Below are 21,219 nucleotides of genomic sequence, written 5' to 3' on the forward strand. Positions count from 1 at the left end.
CAGCTACATTAAGATTAGTAATTGGAGTTGAGGGAATGGATCTATTATGGTGCATGTCCCATCAATATACCCCACCCCACTCCACTCCCCTTACCTTTTTATTAATGGAGTTTCTCTCCTCTCATATTTCAATTTCTTTACTTTGTGATGCAAGTTTAGCTCAATTTGATTTGAGAGATAACAAATAAGTGTTTCTCCTTCCTATTCAAAGTGACTCCAAAATTCTTGAAAATCTTCAAATTAAAACTTAAGTATGATAGTTAAGTAAATTAGGAATAATAATGCAAAGGGTAGGTGACAAGTGATGTCGAAAGGGGCCCACTTCAACTTAATTAATAAGTAAATTAGGATAATGTTATGCTGATTTGGAGGCTTCTTATTTCAAGGTTTCTTGGAGTAGTTTTCATCTATATCTTTTAACATGTTTTATTGCAGCCGCCCACACACAATGCCACCACTATCATCAATCCCATGAACAATCGAAAAGTCATGGGGGGATGCATATAAAGGCAGCATAGTTTTTGTCGAGAAGCAAATGCTGTTCATTTAGTCATTTTCTAATTCATTTGGATTGTTTTTCACTCACTTGTAGTATCAATTATTTTTTAACAAATGACTCTTTTTTTTTGCGCTTTACTTTATTTGCAGTTTCGCGCTTTTCATGGAAGACAAGAGAATATCACTCTCTAAACAATTCAATACATTAAATTGTATTTTACAATTTTGCCCCTTAAATCATGACCCTATTTCAAATTTTTGGATTTATTCCTACCAATAATGAAGTGAAGCAAAGAGTTTACAAAAAAAATGGGACTCCTATATAGGCTGTAAGTCAATAAATACTAGTACTATCTATTATAGTGATATGTCATCTTTAAGTATAATGTCGCATTACTAATTGCAAATTTTTTTGGGTCCATTCATTCCTATTGATAAATAAGTTTTGGTTGTATATGAAAGCACAATTCAAAACACACTATTATAATGTGTTTTGAACAATAGCCGTAGTTATTCGATTTTTTATTTTTTTATTTTAATTCATCTACTATTCGTACAATTGCATGTATAGTTCAGATAATTAGGACTCCAATTGAGAATCGAATTTGGTAAGCACAATCATTGAGAAGCCGAATTAAAATGTTAAAAGATTTAGCATAAAATTAAAGAAATTATTGTTGTGGACAATAGAGTTTTTGCATAAATAGTAAAGTACTATATTTATCATAGACTTTAGAAGATAGAGTACAATCGTATAATAGTATAGTTACTCAACTCGTATACCTTAAAATATAAACAACAAATTTAAACTTTTCCCCATCTATGTAACTTCAATTGTTCATGCCTTCAAATAATGGCAGTTGACTTTATGGATTAAAATAGTTCTTTTAGGTCATAGTTCATTCAATCGAAGTAAACTCAAACTGAAAATGATAGCTAGATAACAAGTATTTGACCTACAGATACAGGCCAACTCTTTGAACAACCCTTATACAACTAATAAAATTATAATTAAAAAAAACACCTACACCTACAACAATCCATCTAAAATAGAACTAAAAATAAAGTCTCCTCCTATCCCCTTGGAACCTTGCACGACATGCACAAAAACAAAATAAAAAGGATGAAATTTCCATAATCTTTTAAAAGAATACATCTTTGAAATTACACCAAATATGGAGTATTAAACTTGATAAAATAATATAGTACTATTAGGCAAAGGGTCATACCGTAAAAATCAACATCGTTTTGTATCTACTAGAGCTGGGGAAAAAACCCGACCCGACCAAACCCGACCCGTCCCGTCTGAGTAGAAGGGGGCATTATAATCTTGAAATTGTAAGTGTGTAGCTACATCATGAGGCAACATTTTCTGGCAAAAGAACATGCATGGCTTCTACTTCACCACATACAAGTTCATGCATCTACACAATTGATCTCCCACAAAACGATAAAACAATTAATTTTTAATTTATATTAAAAAATCCTCTTAATCCCATTTAATTAACCATGACATGAGTTATTTAATCATACTTTGATGACAACACACTATCATTAATATTACAAAACCTCAGATTAGCAGACATATGCTTGGTGTTATGTTGTAAGGAACTGTCTAATATGGATAGACCACTTTTAAATACATATAAAACTTGATCAACTTATTAAATTAATCATGTATTTGGGCACTCCTCACACACTTTTGGTAAATAGTTACTATTATAATCTTAGTGACCTGGCTAATGTGGTTGTTAATCCTTGTCGTGGCGGTTATTGATTGGCTGGTGTTTGTTTAATTAAGGTTTTTTGTAATCATAGTTAGGGTACAATCAAAATTTCATGTGACTTTTAGATTTATCCAATGGTTATTTGTTTATATAAAAAAATATAGCTAGCTAGTGTACCTTGTTCTGCTACTTTCTGTTGGGTGCAATTATTATGAAATTAAGAATACAATTATTGAGTAAGGAAATAGAAAGGGGACATGAGATCCACAAGAGTAGATACATATGCGACTACAAATTTTAAAAAGTAAATTCTCATGATCCAATACTTTAATGGACATGTAATTTAATTTCTAAGTACTAAATGTGCTAGCACGTAGGTGAGTTGTCCATTTGCTAATTAGGATGACAAAACAAATTAAAAATATATATTTGTTACTCATAAGTCATTAATATTCGAATATTAATATAAATGAATTATAAAGAAAACTATAGTTTTTTCTTTATTGGATATTATTTCGTAAAATGATAGTATTTTATTTCTTTTTTTTGTTATTTCTTGCAGGCTACAAGTCTCATTTTTTCTTGTGGCCTAAAATAAAATTTTGATATCCATTTGAATAGTATGTTATACAAGTCACATGGATAGTATAGTTGTTGGAAATGAATATATTTCGATGAATGCTACTGATTCATAACTAATTATATTAAATAAATTGAGTAAAATATAAGTGAAATGAATGGATTCTAACATTTAATTTTGCTAAAAAGTGTAATAGTTGTACAACTTTTACACTCTTATTCTTTCCCGTTTTCTTGTAATTAATATTTTTAACTTTGTACCCTTTTGAGTTTCGAAAGGGCTATACATGGCAAGCACTTTTAACATTATTTAAGAAAACATAAATAATCACAATAATTATAATTATCAAGCATTTGTGACACGTGTCTTGCTGCCGAATGGTACAAGTCAACCCTTGAGTATAATAATGAGAAAGAGGCAAGTTAAATAATATTGTAATAGTGGCTTTCATTTTCTTCCACTTAGAAATAATATTCTATTGCCTGATTTTATTTCTATTGCTAATTCTCTCCCCTCTGTCATCCTAGCTGTTGTTGTTTTATTTGAAACAAGGTACATCCAATGGGAAAAAATCAACACACATTCACCAAAATATTAAAAGATTTATAGTAATAATTTTTCCGCATTGTTTAAAATGTCACTCATTTTGGTTCACGTACAAGAATAAAGCAGAACTCAATATTCAATCATTTACATTAAATTTAAATTACATATTAATTCCATAACACTTTATCAAAAATTTATATAAATTAAATAATTAAATAAAATTTTCTTATTGATATATTTATATAATAAATATACTTTACACAAAAAATTAATTACACTAACTTGAAAATTAAAATACACTAAACATGCTATAATAAAATTGAAACGCATTTAAAAACAAAATGAGGGAGTTAACAAAGATATTAAAAAAGCCAATGATCATAAGGCTAAGTTTGAGGAAAATCAAAAGATGGCCCAACAACACAAAACAATTAGGGTAGAAAATAAAATAATGGTTATGACCTTAAGCTCAATAGACTATCCTCGTAGTAGTGCTTATATGAAAGAAACAAATTTTACAAAGAAGAGCTTAACAAAGAACAACCAAATGACGATGCAACTGAAACGTATTCTTCATACTTTGATAATATTGGAGGATCTGGTTGTGATTAACTGGATTATAAGATTATATTTTTTTTCATGTTGTTATTACTCCCTCCGTCCCCAAAGAATATGCACTTTGGGGACGACACGTGTTTTAATGCAAAATTAATAATAAGAGAGAGGTAGAGAGAAAAAGTAATTAAAGTATTGTTAGTGGGGAATGAGTCCCACCTCATATGAGAGAAAAGAGTTTTCAAAATTGGAAAATGCATATTCTTGTGGGACGGACTAAAAAGAAAATAGTACATATTCTTGTAGGACGGAGGGAATATAATTTATTGTTCGTGTTTTAGTTTACATTAATTAAATAATAATGAGCCCATTTGAAACATTTCATAAATTTTTGTAGTAGCACTATATTTTGTTGGGTTCAACCAACCCTCATGATTTAAACGAGCACCATCCTTTCAAACAATGATATTTATGACTTGAGCAATCAACATTTTTTTATTGGGCCTGTCATCTAAGAAATATTAAGAATGAATTTAATAGTATTGTAGCCCACTGATATGACATTAAATAACAATGCCCATTTCCTTTATCAGTATATTTGCGGCCCAAACCATGTTTGTAGGCTTGGACCATACAATGCAGCTTTGTTAATTAATTAAAAGATATTTAATTTAGTTAGAAATATTTCATTTCTTTTTTCTTCTTAACTGCTAATGATAACATTTTAAGTCATTGATACAACGTAGTTAGTTGCTCGAGAAATATACTTTGAGAAAAATGGGTGTTTTTTTATCATTAAGGCTAAGAGGCAGCTTGGTGTACTTCTTTCTAACTCTTTTAGTTTAACTCAACAATATATTATTTTTATATTAAAAATGTTGTTATATAAAACTACATTACATAAAAGAATAAATCAACATCCTTGGCAAAACAAACGTATAAAATCAACATCCTTGGCCAAAAAAAACGTATAAAATTAACATCCTTAGCAAAATAATAAGAGCATCCGCAATGGGCGGACGATGGCACGCCCGATGGCGCGCATCGTCCGCGCCATCCATCGTCCGCACCCATTGCGGGTGCGCGCCATAGGGCGCGGACGATAGTCGCGCCTTATACTTCGGTCGCGGAGGATAGCGCGGACGATGACCATCGTCCGCGCCATCGTCCGCCCCATTGTGAAGGTCGCGGACGATTGACCGCGGAGTTCGAGAAGTTCACGCGGTCACAGGTGAGCGGCGTGCGCACTAAAGCGATGTTGTCGTACCGGTCGATGTTCGGCTATTTCAAGCACGAGACCATCTGGGCGCTCTTGAGGGAGAAGCAGAAGTTCCAAGGTGGAATTCTGCACACTGGTGCGCCGAAGAGGACGAAGGTCACCGAAGTTGGTGACTACACAAGCAGCGGCAGCGGCAGTCACCCGGTTGACCTCAACCGGACGTACGTGGATGAAGGGAGTTCCGGCACACCGGTGTCCTTCCGGCTTCCTCCCGACGTCAAGGCTGCGAAGGCCAAGGGGAAGGCGACCGCGACCTCATCGTCGACCGCTGCAACCCAAGCTCCGGTCCCGGTAGAGCTCCCGACCCAGACGGCCACCGCGTTTGAGTCGTTAGCAACAACTTCGATGGCAAGGACGATGTTGCAGACGCACAGGGCCCTCAAGAAGTGTACCGACCCCGACGAAGCCGAATATCTCTGGGCGTTACTCGATGAGCTGCGTCGGAAGTTGGGAATTGATCCGACTTAGTTTTTTTTATTAGTTCAATGATGTAACTTTTTTTTATTAAAACTTCGCCGTTTGTTATTTAGACCGTTTTTTATTACTCGTTACTTGTTATTTGAAAACAGTTAAATTAATTAAACAAAACAATAAAATGATGATGTGGCGCGCCATAGGGCGCACCTTAGGGCGCGCCTTAGGGCGGCCCACTGCAGGTGGGGAGGTAGGAGGATAAAACTGCTGACGTGGCGCGCCATAGGGCGCGCCTTAGGGCGCCCCATTGCTAATGCTCTAAATCATTTTGTGATGAAAAAAAGTAGATAAATTACATTGGTGACCAGAGCTCCATACTCACCAATCAAAACGAGCCTACATTCTCCATTGCAAAAGTCTTGAGAGGAACAAAGCTCGGCGTTGTAATGCATAAACTCTCAATACATGAATAAAGCATTTCAACTTCTTTAGTAGTATTAGTTTTAGTGTCGTATAATACTGTGCCCCCGTCCTCTCCCCATTCTTGCAAGATGGAACTATCTTCGAAAACTTTGATCACGCGAAGATAATTAGGTGAATGACTTAAAAAATAATCAGTATTGATTGTGATGACAATTTTTTTTGCCCAAGATTTCTCATCACCATATTCCTTCATCAACCAGATAATGGTCTCATAATTAGATGCATACCCATAATTCGAACTCCGGCACACACATAAACAATCCCCCAAAACAGATAATGGCCCTAATATGCAAGGAAAATCAACAGGAGGAGCCGAAAAGGAGCTAAAAAGTTCTGTTTCAAGATCAAGACAACAAACTCCCCAAGAAGATCCATTACTTTCCATCCAATGCAGATTTTCATTTAGAAATAAGCCTCTTGAATCACGTGTCGCCGGCGAGGTATCACAAGCATGCAATACTTCCCCATAATTTAGTCCCTATAGTGTATCCTTGGCATAGTGTTTTACAGGAAATCTTAACCACCTTATAATGGCCACTTATCCTTGGCATAGTAATATTTAGAAATAATTAATATATATAATTCGATTTGTTGTTTCGTTCAATTATTTAAAGTCGAACCGAACCAAAAATTAAAATATATCAATCAAATTTAGAAGAACTAATATCATATTTAAAATTTGAAAACAATTGAGCATGGATATAGAGAAATAAATCAAGTTAAATGATGTATCAAAATCAAAATACATCTATAAAAATATGTATTAGAATCAAAACTAATATAACTGTTTGTAAATTAGTTATTTATCTTTTAATTGATTCTATGTTTTTTAAAATAATGAAAAATAATTTTAAATAATGAAATCTATGAAATCGATGAATTAATGAAGATTGTGTGCAAACTAACTATAGTATTGTACTTGAAATATTTTATCCATGAAATATTAATTTTAAGATGAGGAGATTGAAATTATTGTGCTTGCAAACTTTATATTCTTTTAGGAATTATAATTTCGACGATTTGGTGACAAGTGTCCAGTAATGGAAAAAATGAAAAAAAAGGATGAAAAAAAGTAGTAAGTAAATTAAAAGAATAGAGCAAAATTGGTGAAAAAGAATTTCTCGGCTCGACAACGGTGTAATTGTTTACACTTGGGCTTGTTCAAAATTTAATACTAGTCCAGCAAACACAATAAAAGTTAAGGCCCAACAGAACTAATAATACTAGAAGCCCAATTATAATCATCTTCTTTCTCAAATTTTTGTGCGCCACAGCGTCTAACCGTAAACATTTTGGATTCAGTGCAACGGCGACGGGGCGCCAGCGCAGAAGGAGACCATGGGTGGGAAGTTTCCGGGACCGGCTAAGCCCCCGCTGGAGCGGTGGCTTGGCTGGTGGTGGTTCCGTCCCTGATCCAGTGGGACCCGAAATATAGCGAGACAAGGGACTGATTTAGAAAGATGGGACTTGACAAACTCACGAGTCTTCAGCAGATCGATCCATGACTTACAAACCAACTTGCAGCAAGTGGCGGTTCGTGCGGGGAGTCTGGAGAGGATGTCTAATGTGATTTCTGATGGCAGGCATTCAATGAAAACTTGGTCCATTTGGGATAATCAATAGTTTTGTAGTCTTCTTGATCATATATCCAAACAACAAAACAGTTTCAGTCTTCAACTATTATATATCTAAACAACCAAAATTCATGTAGTTACTATTTTTCTATCTCTCTTCTACTGTTCTATAGTACTATAATTTGTTAGGTGTGAGTTGGTCTCAAAGTTAGGGTCCTCCGTGGCATGGCCTTTAAATTTAAATATCAAAATAGTAGTACTAAAATTTGTCTCAGCCATGGATAAAGGAAATATTTTTATAAGAAATTAAACGAAATAAAATAAGAGTAAGTGCATAAATCTATCCAACACTAAACCCTAATCAATTCGGAGCTACTGCTAATGTAAAGATCCGTAAAAAGCAAAACATATACGCATATGAAAAAGCAAAAAACACTTAGGTCTGAATTCACAAATAAACCGGTAAAAACAGAGAATTACAAAATTGAAAAAAGGTAAAACAAATTGACTTGATGGAAATAATTTACCTTCTCGGGATTGTGGTGGAGACTGAGTGACGGGTCTAAATTCTAAAAGGCGGCGGCGCTGCAAATTGATTTATTGTTAGATGATTGATTGCAGTTGTGGTATTGAGCTTAATCGAGCTCAATCTTGGCTGTTTTAGGGAACTACTGAAAGGAGCAATATGAGCCGTCGGATGCTGTTTAGTTAGATGGTTTAATGACAGCCGTTAGATTTGTTTGAGTAGTTAGTAATTGAATGTTAGTTAAAAGGAGGCAAAACTCAGATTTGAAACTAACTACTGATGTATCTCTCGTTTCTCTTCATCATTTTGATTAAAAGAATTCCTTTCTTGATTTTGTGTTCTTGAGATTAATTGCTCACAATTCTTGTTCATCAATATTGATCATTACAATTGGCGCCGTCTGTGGGAATCGATTGTTGTTTTTCCCAAAATTCCAAGCTGAGAATCGGAGCGAGGTTTTCAATCGCGATCCTTGAAGATGGCAGCTCGTCTTGAACTGAGAAATACACCGTCACCAACGATTTCGGACTATGGAGAATGAAAATGCGAGCAATGTTGACGCAACAAGGGCTCGCATCGGCTTTGGAAACGAAGCAGACAGATCCGAAGGAAAAAGGAGTTCTCGATGAGAAGGCGATGTTGAAACAAGCCGAAATCGAAGCCAAGGCCCACAGCACGACTGTATTGTGCCTCGCCGATAAAGTATTGCGGGAGGTGGCAAAGGAGACGACTGTTGCGGGCATTTTATCCAGGTTAGAGGATCTTTATCTCACAAAATCGTTGGCCAATCAGTTGTATATGAAGCGTAGGTTATACTCTTATAAGTTCTTGGAGAGTAAGGGGGTGTTAGAACAGCTAGAAGAGTTTAATAAATCGATAGATGATCTGGAGAATATTGATGTGGCAATAGGAGATGGGGATAAGGCTATTCTGTTATTAAATGCTCTTCCTAAATCTTTTGATCAGTTGCGTGATGCTATACTGTATGGGAGAGATAAGGCGATTACATTTGTGGAGGTTCAAACTGCTGTGAGAGCTAAGGAACTCCACAAGGAAGGGATGGGAGTCGAGGCTGGTTCATCTGTTGCAGAAAGCCTGAATGTGAAGAAGCATAAGTTCAAGAAACCTTTTAAGAAGGATCATGATGCTCTAAAGTTTGCCCAGAATATCCAGAAGGAGAGTAGGTCTTGCCATTGGTGCAAGAAACCTGGACATCTAAAGAAAGATTGTTTTGCTTGGAAAAAGAAGCAAGCACGGTCTGGAGAGAAATTGGTAAATGCTACTGACAACATGGAGAACGAGGATGATCAGATCCTGAATGTGATGGAGAATGGGATTGGTGGAGCTTAATTATGAACTCGGGCTGTAGTTTTCACATGAGTTCTAACTTGATGTGGTTCCAAGATCTGAGTGAGAGCACTAGGTCAGTGATTTTAGGAAATAACCAAGTTTGCCAAGTTGAAGGAATTGGCTCTGTGAAATTAAAGATGAATGATGGCTGTGTTAGAACTCTCACTGATGTCGGGTATATTCCTCAAGTGAAGAGGAATTTGATTTCCCTTGGACTCCTTGAAAGAAAGGGGTGTGTGTTTTCATCTGCTAAGGGCAGAATGGTGGTTAGAAAATGGGAAAAGGAGGTCATGGAGGCTGAGAGAAGAGGCAGCTTGTACTATCTACTTGCAGAAGTGCAGGTTCCTATGGCCCAAGTGAACTCAGTGACATCAAATGTAAGATTGTGGCACATGCGGCTAGGTCATCCTGCTGAGGGCAGTATGAGAGAACTTGTGAGAAAGGGAGCTGTGCAGACACAGCTTGATAAGCAACCATTTCAGTTTGAAGAATGTGTGCTTGGAAAGTCAAAGAAACTATCTTTTCCAAAGGGGAAGCATCTATCTACTCAACCATTAGATTATGACCATAGTGATCTATGGGGGCCTGCCCAAGTCAACTCCATAGGAGGTGGCAGATACTACATGACCATAATTGATGACTTCTCAAGGAAGATCCGGATCTATATACTCAAGGAAAAGTCAAAAGCCTTCAAGAATTTCTCCCATTGGTGTTCTGAGGTTGAGCTAGAAAAGAGGGATGTGTTGAAGTGTCTTAGGACAGATAATGGTTTGGAGTATTTGTCAAGGGAGTTTGATGAGTATTGCAAGATTAAGGGCATTAAGCGGCACAGAACAGTCCCTATGAACCCTCAACAAAATGGTGTTGCAGAGAGGGCAAATAGGACTATAGTTGAGAGAGCAAGGTGCATGTTGTTGTCAGCTGGTTTGGAGAGGAAGTTCTGGGCTGAAGCTGCTTCCACAGTTGTTAAATTGTTGAATATGTGCCCAGCTTTAAGTATAAGTGGTGACATTCCTGACTACAGGTGGCATGACACACTAGGTGATTACTCCAGATTGAGAGTGTTTGGCTGCAAGGCCTATGCCCATATCAGACTTGGAAAGTTGGAAGCCAGAGCACAGAGATGTATAATGCTTGGTTACCAAAGTGGAGTGAAAGGATATAGGCTATAGTGTATAGAGCCGGGGAATGCAAAGATCATAATCAGCAGAGATGTAATATTTTGGGAATATGAAATGCTATTCCTTAAGGGCAAGACTGAGGCTGATCAGAGGAGTATGACTGCTGATTTTGAGGTGGAGCCAATGGGAGTATCATCTGAAATTGATAATTCAGGCAAGGATCAAGACTCTAGTGGAGATCAAGGTATCAATACTGATTCTGATCATCCAATAGCAGATCCAGAATCACTTGACAATTATCAACTTGCAAGAGATAGAGTGAGAAGAAGGAATGTGAAGGCTCCTGCACAGTTCTCTGATTGTGAAATGTTGTTTTATGCTCTTTGTGCTGCTGAGGAGGTGGAGTATAATGAGCCAGCATCTTACAGAGAGGCAATCCAGTCAAAAGACTCAGACAAGTGGATGCTTGCTATGGTGGAGGAAATAGAGTCTCTCCTAAAAAATGGGACTTGGACACTAGTTGAAAGGGTGGAAGGAAGGAAGGTTGTGAGCTGTAAGTGGATTTACAAAAAGAAAATTGAATCAGCAGCTCAAGGAGACCTTATCAGATTCAAAGCCCAACTAGTTGCAAGAGGATTCACACAAGAGCAAGGTGTGGATTTTAATGAAGTATTTTCTCCAGTTGTTAAACACACTTCTATCAGGATATTGCTTGTTGTAGTTGCACAGATGGATTGGGAAATGGAGCAACTTGATGTTAAAACCGCCTTCTTGCATGGTGAGTTAGAAGAAACCATTTATATGTCCCAACCTGAGGGTTTTGTCAGCCCAAGAGATGAGGGGAAGGTTTGCTTGCTCAAGAGGAGTATTTATGGGCTAAAGCAGGCAAGTAGACAGTGGCACAAGAGGTTTGATACTCACATGGTCAGTTGTGGTTTTGAGAAATCCTTATATGATGAATGTGTGTATATCAAAAGGAAGAATGGGGTGCCAGTTGCTTATCCTCTACTGTATGTAGATGATATGTTATTAGCTGGAGCATTCAAGAAAGAACTCCAATCTGTGAAGGATGATCTGACAGCAGCTTTTGATATAAAGGCAATATTTTTATAAGAAATTAAACGAAATAAAATAAGAGTAAGTGCAGAAATCTATCCAACACTAAACCCTAATCAATTCGGAGCTACTGCTAATGTAAAGATCCGTAAAAAGCAAAACATATACGCATATGAAAAAGCAAAAAAACACTTAGGTCTGAATTCACAAATAAACCGGTAAAAATAGAGAATTACAAAATTGAAAAAAGGTAAAACAAATTGACTTGATGGAAATAATTTACCTTCTCGGGATTGTGGTGGAGACTGAGTGACGGGTCTAAATTCTAAAAGGCGGCGGCGCTGCAAATTGATTTATTGTTAGATGATTGATTGCAGTTGTGGTATTGAGCTTAATCGAGCTCAATCTTGGCTGTTTTAGGGAACTACTGAATGGAGCAATCTGAGCCGTCGGATGCAGTTTAGTTAGATGGTTTAATGACAGTCGTTAGATTTGTTTGAGTAGTTAGTAATTGAATGTTAGTTAAAAGGAGGCAAAACTCAGATTTGAAACTAACTACTGATGTATCTCTCGTTTCTCTTCTTCATTTTGAATAAAAGAATTCCTTTCTTGATTTTGTGTTCTTGAGATTAATTGCTCACAATTCTTGTTCATCAATATTGATCATTACAATTGGCGCCGTCTGTGGGAATCGATTGTTGTTTTCCCCAAAATCCAAGCTGAGAATCGGAGCGAGGTTTTCAATCGCGATCCTTGAAGATGGCAGCTCGTCTTGAAGCTGAGAAATTCACCGGCACCAATGATTTCGGACTATGGAGAATGAAAATACGAGCAATGTTGACGCAGCAAGGGCTCGCATCGGCTTTGGAAACGAAGCAGATAGATCCGAAGGAAAAAGGAGTTCTCGATGAGAAGGCGATGTTGAAACAAGCCGAAATCGAAGCCAAGGCCCACAGCAAGATTGTATTGTGCCTCGCCGATAAAGTATTACGGGAGGTGGCAAAGGAGACGACTGCTGCGGGCATTTTATCCAGGTTAGAGGATCTTTATCTCACGAAATCGTTGGCCAATCAGTTGTATATGAAGCGTAGGTTATACTCTTATAAGTTCTTGGAGAGTAAGGGGGTGTTAGAACAGCTAGAAGAGTTTAATAAATCGATAGATGATCTGGAGAATATTGATGTGGCAATATGAGATGGGGACAAGGCTATTCTGTTATTAAATGCTCTTCCTAAATCTTTTGATCAGTTGCAAGATGTTATACTGTATGGGAGAGATAAGGCGATTACATTTGTGGAGGTTCAAACTGCTGTGAGAGCTAAGGAACTCCACAAGGAAGGGATGGGAGTCGAGGCTGGTTCATCTGTTGCAGAAAGCCTGAATGTGAAGAAGCATAAGTTCAAGAAACCTTTTAAGAAGGATCATGATGCTCTAAAGTTTGCCCAGAATATCCAGAAGAAGAGTAGGTCTTGCCATTGGTGCAAGAAACCTGGACATCTAAAGAAAGATTGTTTTGCTTGGAAAAAGAAGCAAGCACGGTCTGGAGAGAAATTGGTAAATGCTACTGACAACATGGAGAACGAGGATGATCAGATCCTGAATGTGATGGAGAATGAGTTCTAACTTGATGTGGTTCTAAGATCTGAGTGAGAGCACTAGGTCAGTGATTTTAGGAAATAACCAAGTTTGCCAAGTTGAAGGAATTGGCTCTGTGAAATTAAAGATGAATGATGGCTGTGTTAGAACTCTCACTGATGTCGGGTATATTCCTCAAGTGAAGAGGAATTTGATTTCCCTTGGACTCCTTGAAAGAAAGGGGTGTGTGTTTTCATCTGCTAAGGGCAGAATGGTGGTTAGAAAATGGGAAAAGGAGGTCATGGAGGCTGAGAGAAGAGGCAGCTTGTACTATCTACTTGCAGAAGTGCAGGTTCCTATGGCCCAAGTGAACTCAGTGACATCAAATGTAAGATTGTGGCACATGCGGCTAGGTCATCCTGCTGAGGGCAGTATGAGAGAGCTTGTGAGAAAGGGAACTGTGCAGACACAGCTTGATAAGCAACCATTTCAGTGTGAAGAATGTGTGCTTGGAAAGTCAAAGAAACTATCTTTCCAAAGGGGAAGCATCTATCTACTCAACCATTAGATTATGCCCATAGTGATCTATGGGGGCCTGCCCAAGTCAACTCCATAGGAGGTGGCAGATACTACATGACCATAATTGATGACTTCTCAAGGAAGATCTGGATCTATATACTCAAGGAAAAGTCAAAGGCCTTCAAGAATTTCTCCCATTGGTGTTCTGAGGTTGAGCTAGAAAAGAGGGATGTGTTGAAGTGTCTCAGGACAGATAATGGTTTGGAGTATTTGTCAAGGGAGTTTGATGAGTATTGCAAGATTAAGGGCATTAAGCGGCACAGAACAGTCCCTATGAACCCTCAACAAAATGGTGTTGCAGAGAGGGCAAATAGGACTATAGTTGAGAGAGTAAGGTGCATGCTGTTGTCAGCTGGTTTGGAGAGGAAGTTCTGGGCTGAAGCTGCTTCCACAGTTGTTAAATTGTTGAATATGTGCCCAGCTTTAAGTATAAGTGGTGACATTCCTGACTACAGGTGGCATGACACATTAGGTGATTACTCCAGATTGAGAGTGTTTGGCTGCAAGGCCTATGCCCATATCAGACTTGGAAAGTTGGAAGCCAGAGCACAGAGATGTATAATGCTTGGTTACCAAAGTGGAGTGAAAGGATATAGGCTATAGTGTATAGAGCCGGGGAATGCAAAGATCATAATCAGCAGAGATGTAATATTTTGGGAATCTGAAATGTCATTCCTTAAGGGCAAGACTGAGGCTGATCAGAGGAGTATGACTGCTGATTTTGAGGTGGAGCCAATGGGAGTATCATCTGAAATTGATAATTCAGGCAAGGATCAAGACTCTAGTGGAGATCAAGGTATCAATACTGATTCTGATCATCCAATAGCAGATCCAGAATAACTTGACAATTATCAACTTGCAAGAGATAGAGTGAGAAGAAGGAATGTGAAGGCTCCTGCACAGTTCTCTGATTGTGAAATGTTGTTTTATGCTCTTTGTGCTGCTGAGGAGGTGGAGTATAATGAGCCAGCATCTTACAGAGAGGCAATCCAGCCAAAAGACTCAGACAAGTGGATGCTTGCTATGGTGGAGGAAATAGAGTCTCTCCTAAAAAATGGGACTTGGACACTAGTTGAAAGGGTGGAAGGAAGGAAGGTTGTGAGCTGTAAGTGGATTTACAAATAGAAAATTGAATCAGCAGCTCAAGGAGACCTTATCAGATTCAAAGTCCGACTAGTTGCAAGAGGATTCACACAAGAGCAAGGTGTGGATTTTAATGAAGTATTTTCTCCAGTTGTTAAACACACTTCTATCCGGATATTGCTTGTTGTAGTTGCACAGATGGATTGGGAAATGAAGCAACTTGATGTTAAAATCGCCTTCTTGCATGGTGAGTTAGAAGAAACCATTTATATGTCCCAACCTGAGGGTTTTGTCAGCCCAAGAGATGAGGGGAAGGTTTGCTTGCTCAAGAGGAGTATTTATGGGCTAAAGCAGGCAAGTAGACAGTGGCACAAGAGGTTTGATACTCACATGGTCAGTTGTGGTTTTGAGAAATCCTTATATGATGAATGTGTGTATATCAAAAGGAAGAATGGGGTACCTGTTGCTTATCTTCTACTGTATGTAGATGATATGTTATTAGCTGGAGCATGCAAGAAAGAAATCCAATCTGTGAAGGATGATCTGACACCAGCTTTTGATATGAAGGACTTGGGCTCGGCCAAAAGGATATTGGGGATGAATATTGTGAGAGACAGACACAAGAAATTGATTTGGCTGACTCAATATGATTATGTGTCAAGGCTTTTGAGGAAATTCAAGATGGATAACATTAAGGAGGCTGCCACTCCTTTGGCTCAACAATTCAAGTTGTCTGTGGAGCAGAGACCAAAATCAGAATCTGAAGCTATTGAAATGCAGAGAATTCCATTTGCCAATATAGTTGGGAGCATAATGTATGCTATGATCTCAACAAGACCAGATGTGGCTCACTCTATCAGTGTGATTAGCAGATACATGGCTAACCATGGAAAGGAACATTGGAGAGCACTCAAGTGGCTGATGAGGTATCTGAGGGGAGCTGGTGATTTTGGTATAATGTTCAACGGAGATGATGAGTACAAAGGGGATGTGATAGTGGGTTTTTGTGATTCTGCCTTTGCTGGGAACATTGACAACATGAGGTCACAAACCGGCTATATATTCACAATGTTTGGAGCAGCTATAAGTTGGAAATCAAGTCTTCAAAGTGTAGTTGCACTATCAACTACAGAGGCTGAGTTTATGTCCTTGACTGCAGCAGTAAAGGAGAGCTATTGGCTAAAGGGGATAGCTGTTGATTTCGGTTTCAAACAGGAAGCAATCTCAATAGGTTGTGATAATAACAGTGCATTGTGTTTGGCAAAGCACAAGGTGTATCATGAACGGAGCAAACACATTGATGTCCGTTTACACTTCATCAGAGAAGGCATAGAAAGAAGTGAAGTAAAGGTTTTCAAGGTGCACACGGATGACAATCCGACTGATATGTTGACAAAGTCACTGCACAAGGATAAGTTTGAGAAGTGCAAGGCTTTGGTGAATGTCTGCAAGTTAAAGACAGATTGAGCTTCAGTCAATCAAGGTGGAGACTGTTAGATGATTGATTGTAGCTGTGGTATTGAGCTTAATCGAGCTCAATCGAGCAATCTGAGCCGTCGGATGCTGTTTAGTTAGATGGTTTAATGACAGCCGTTAGATTTGTTTGAGTAGTTAGTAATTGAATGTTAGTTAAAAGGAGGCAAAACTCAGATTCGAAACTAACTACTGTAGTATCTCTCGTTTCTCTTCTTCATTTTGAATAAAAGAATTCCTTCCTTGATTTTGTGTTCTTACTTTATTAATTTTGCATTAAAATTCATGTCGTTTCTTAAAGTTTTATTTTTAAGGAAAACAAATGGAGTAATATCTATTATCACGTGTTCTTAGCTAATCAATTTAATATTTTAAGACTATATATTCAATAATTTTTTCTTTATATTTTAAATATTAAAAATTCTTAGTGAATAATTCAAAATTTAATAGGAGTATATGATATATTGATGATATCTGGGGATTTCAATTGATCTTATACTCATTTGAATAATTTAACCGAATCTTAATATTAAAAAACGAACATTCAAGTTGAATCTTAAATTCAATAGAATATTTTAGGGTTTCAATTGATAGGTAATGTTTGATTCAATTTGAAAATTCATACCGATCATAGACTTAACTGTACCAAGTCATAGTTGAACAATTCAATTTACCACTGATTCAGTTGAACGTTCAGAAGTTTCAATTAGTCTTATATTTCCAATTATAAATGAAAATGATTTAAATTTCTGGAATTTTAAATAAGAATAAGCTTTTATTTTTAAATATATCTATTTTTTACTCCCTCCGTCCCACATAATTTGACCCAGTATTCCATTTCGGTCCTTTCCAAATAATTTGACCCATTTCACTTTTACCATTTTTTATAGTGGACATCGTATTCCACTAACTCATTATTACTCACATTTTCTTATAAAACTAATACTTTAAAAGTAGGACTCACATCCCACCAACTTTTACAACTCACTTTCCATTAAATTTCTTAAAACTCGTGCCGGATCAAAGTGAGTCAAATTATGTGGGACGGAGGGTGTATCTTTTATATAGGGCCACTGGAATTGAAGAGAGGTAGAGGGTTGGGGGCTTGGGGCCATGGGTCAAGCCACGTAAGCATTGGTGGGGACAATTCCCCTCAACAGAATTTTATCCATACTCCTAGTACTATTTTTCTTTAAATTTACAAATTTATTTTAATTTATTCTTTAAATGCCCCTTTACAATAATTTAAAATTTGTTGATAATGTATATTTTTTTGTGTCTCCTCAGATCAATATTGACTCCGCCCCAGATTGGTGCCTAGGGTATAAGTTTTCATTAGTGAAGAAGAAAAGAGTATAAAAATGAAAAAAAAATTCTAATAAAATAACATTTATTGTAGACATACAAAATAGTAACATTTCTTGTAGACATGGTTTAGTATTTTGTCCAAATCATACGTTTTGGTTAGGCATGTCAAATCGGGTAACCGCGGATACCTGATCCGAAAATTACGGGTACCTGATCCCGAATTTCTAAAAATCTAATATCTGATACCAGATCCGAAAATGATTTCGGGTACCCAAATACCCGACTCGAGTATCTAATCCCGAAAAATCAGGTATCCAGTCCCGATGATGGAATTTTTTAATATTTTTTAATTATTTTTTAAAGAAAATTAACTACAAAATTTTAGAAATACAAACTTGTAGTTTGAATTTGATACAAGCTTGAAGTAGTTCGAGTTTAAGTTAAAAAAACTACTATAAATTATTATAAATAAAACTTAAGAGTGAAGGATTTCGGGAGTACATTTGAATTTTTGTAAATAATAAAATAAATACATAATTTATTAAATTTAAAAATAAAAATAAAAAAATCGGGTAATTCGGGTAATTTGGAGATACCTGATCGGGTATCGGGTTACCCGATACCCAATAATCCAAAAATTATATACCCGAACCCAATCCCGAAACCCGAAAAATCTAGTTTTGGGTATCCAATTACCCGATATTTCGGGTTCGGATATCGGGTATCCAATTCCTCATATCCATTTTGACAGGCCTAGTTTTGGTTGTCACATCAAACATTATTTCTCCCAAATTCGGGTTCATGGGATAATTCAAAAAATCTTCAAAGTTATGCTAACTCTGAATTTTATTGAATTGAGCATATTCAATAAAATGTACATTTTTTTAAAAAGAAGAAAGAAGAATAAGAAATAAAAAAGAAAACAAAAGAAAATAAAAAGTGAGAAATTGACTAAAATCAAAATCTAAATGAAACAAAACACACAGTTGATTTAGAGTCAATAGACAATTTTGCTTTTAAAATTGAAAAAGTGAAAAGAGCAAAAATATTTTACTATAGTGAAAATGATTCTAAATGTGATGACCTTTATATAGATGATTCCGTCAGCATAAACTTGAGTGTATAAAAAAGTGGAATAATTTCAACACACTGATAAAAATACCATGAAATCCCAATTCGTGTATTGCATAGTCTAGACTTTTATTAAAAGATCCCATCCCATCATTAACTAATTGGGCAGTTTAAAAAGTGAATTTCCAGTCTGCAAGAATTCTTAATTAGTCTAATGCTAAGGGCATAGTGGTGCGGATGTCCCGGCGTACATTCCTGCAAACATCTTAAAACACCTCCTGCCACGTCATAAGGACTTCCCACTGCAATGCCACGTCATAAGAACACTCCACTGCACAGTGGCAGACATCTCCAAGGACATCCCGACGGACTTCCCATAATAATAAAAATTCACAAATTAAACAATTTACGAAATTAAAATTTCGACACAAATACAGAACCGTATTTATAGAAGTTTCGAAAAAAAAAATAAAATAACTGGGACGTCCGTGGGTCAACGCAATGGCGGACGTCCGCAAGGACGTCGCCACGGACGTCCCGGGAACGCTGTGGAACTCCGGTGTCCGCAGCGGACGTCCGTATTCGCGTCACCTTTGCGAGGGACGTCTGGCACACCGGTCGAACGTCCGCCGGGACGGGAGCCATTGCGGATGCTCAGATAGATTTTGTCTTATTGCAACGGAGATTGTGTTAAAAATCACATTTTTACACTACTGCGACAAGACCCATTTGGATCCTACCCATCCAATTTTTGTTTTCTTGAATTGAATCCATCTACCACACCCCAACAACTATGCCAGAACAAACACACAGCGATGAGAGTGGGAGAGAGACAGAGACAAGTGTCCATTAACACACACACACTACACTCAGTGAGAGTTCACTGAGCCCACTTAGCAAATTCCCACTTCTCTCTCTCTCTCTAAATGCTGGTGCTATTGACCACTGCCCTTGAGAAGCTGGCCATTGCTGTACTCTTGTCACTTTCATTCTCTTAAATGCCCCACGCTACCCTCTTTCTGCAGTTATTCTCTATTATTGGGAAAGAAAAGGGCTTCATTTCATGGAAAATCGGGTTTCTAGGCTAGTTTACGGTAAAAATAACGAAAATGTACCTATTTTCTTATCTATTCCATATATAGGAAAAACGCCACCCATATTGGCGTTTTTATAAGTGAAGACGTCACCCATATTGGCGTTTTTTAAGTGAAGACGCCACCTACATTGGCGTTTTACAAGTTCGAACCGTATGATGTTGTATTATATTGGAATACAGTATTTGTTAAAAACGCCTTCACCACTGGCGTGTTTCAAGTTAAAAATGCTGTCCACATTGGCGTTTTTAAAGAAGAGACGCCAACACCAGTGGCGTGTTTTATTGAAAGACGCCAACCCCAGTGGCGTCTTTATCCTCCATAGCTGAAGTATATTTTCCTTCATTAATTTGTGTAACATCATTAATTAGAGGAGGCGGCGCATTTAATTTCTCGTAAATTGCCGAGATTCCCTTCACATTAGTCGTTTGCACATCCTCCAATTCAACATGCTGCTGCACAATTTCCATAAAAGAGGGAGGGTTGGTAGCTTTATTCTCGGTACTTAGAGGGAATGAAGAGGATGTAGCCTTTGCATTAAATGCATTCCCATTCCACATGGCGGTAGGCATGGCATTTTTGATAGAGTTGGTGGGAGAATCCTCATGAGTGCAGCCTTGATTTTCGGAACTCCTCACAATTGAAGAGGTAATGCATGCCTTTGCATTTAATGCATGCATACTCCCCATGGAAGCATGCAAGTTGGATTCTACGGCGATGCAATTTTAAAAAAAAGGCGTATCCATCTTCTCTGAAAAGGCGACGTCTTCTCCATGAAGCAATGATGCCTCGCCATCTTCCCCTGAATTCCCGTAAATCAAATCCTTCCTCAAACGATGAGCTGCTTTGTCAGCCAGAGACCCATTTTAAAAACGCTAATGGCATTGGCGTTTTATACTTTGATATTTTCGTCGCCATTGTTAAAAACACCCATTCTTTATTGACTCGCCACTCACGTTGGCGTGTTTATAAGAGACGCCAATCTCGTTGGCGTGTTTAATTAAAAAAGCCAACCGAGTTGGCGTTTTATACTTGCACTCTTTCCTTCAAATTTTTGCCGACGAAAACATATATTCTGCATAGAGACGCCATTCCCGTTGGCGTTTAACGAAGAAACGCCATTCAAGTTGGCGTCTTTTCTAAGTTAAAAACGCCAACGTCATTGGCGTTTTTCAAATTGAAAACGCGTGTGTATTTGGAGAAAAAATACGACAAAATTATAAAACGCCCACTATGTTGGCGTCTTCATTTATAGACACGCCAATGTGGTTGGCGTTTTTCCCATATATGGAAGAGATAAGAAAATGGGCACATTTACGTTATTTTT

General features: G+C 37.4%; 1 protein-coding gene across 1 annotated transcript; it reads left to right on the forward strand.

The window, feature by feature from the left end:
- Nucleotides 1–12,468: 12,468 nt before the first annotated feature.
- On the forward strand, nucleotides 12,469–13,852 carry LOC121752741. The gene is made up of 3 exons (XM_042147838.1): nucleotides 12,469–12,894; nucleotides 12,958–13,171; nucleotides 13,350–13,852. The coding sequence occupies exons 1-3, from the start codon at nucleotides 12,469–12,471 to the stop codon at nucleotides 13,850–13,852; spliced, it is 1,143 nt and encodes a 380-aa protein (XP_042003772.1).
- Nucleotides 13,853–21,219: the final 7,367 nt, after the last annotated feature.

Source organism: Salvia splendens, chromosome 10, assembly GCF_004379255.2.
Source record: "Salvia splendens isolate huo1 chromosome 10, SspV2, whole genome shotgun sequence".
NCBI lineage: Eukaryota > Viridiplantae > Streptophyta > Magnoliopsida > Lamiales > Lamiaceae > Salvia > Salvia splendens.

Excerpts from the sequence above, each read along its gene's own strand:
- LOC121752741 (XM_042147838.1), top strand. The coding sequence starts at position 12,469 with ATGGCAGCTCGTCTTGAAGCTGAGAAATTCACCGGCACCAATGATTTC. Across the intron at positions 12,895-12,957 it reads ATCTGGAGAATATTGATGTG|TTGCAAGATGTTATACTGTA; the intron begins GCAATATGAGAT and ends TCTTTTGATCAG. Across the intron at positions 13,172-13,349 it reads CCAGAATATCCAGAAGAAGA|ATCTGAGTGAGAGCACTAGG; the intron begins GTAGGTCTTGCC and ends TGTGGTTCTAAG.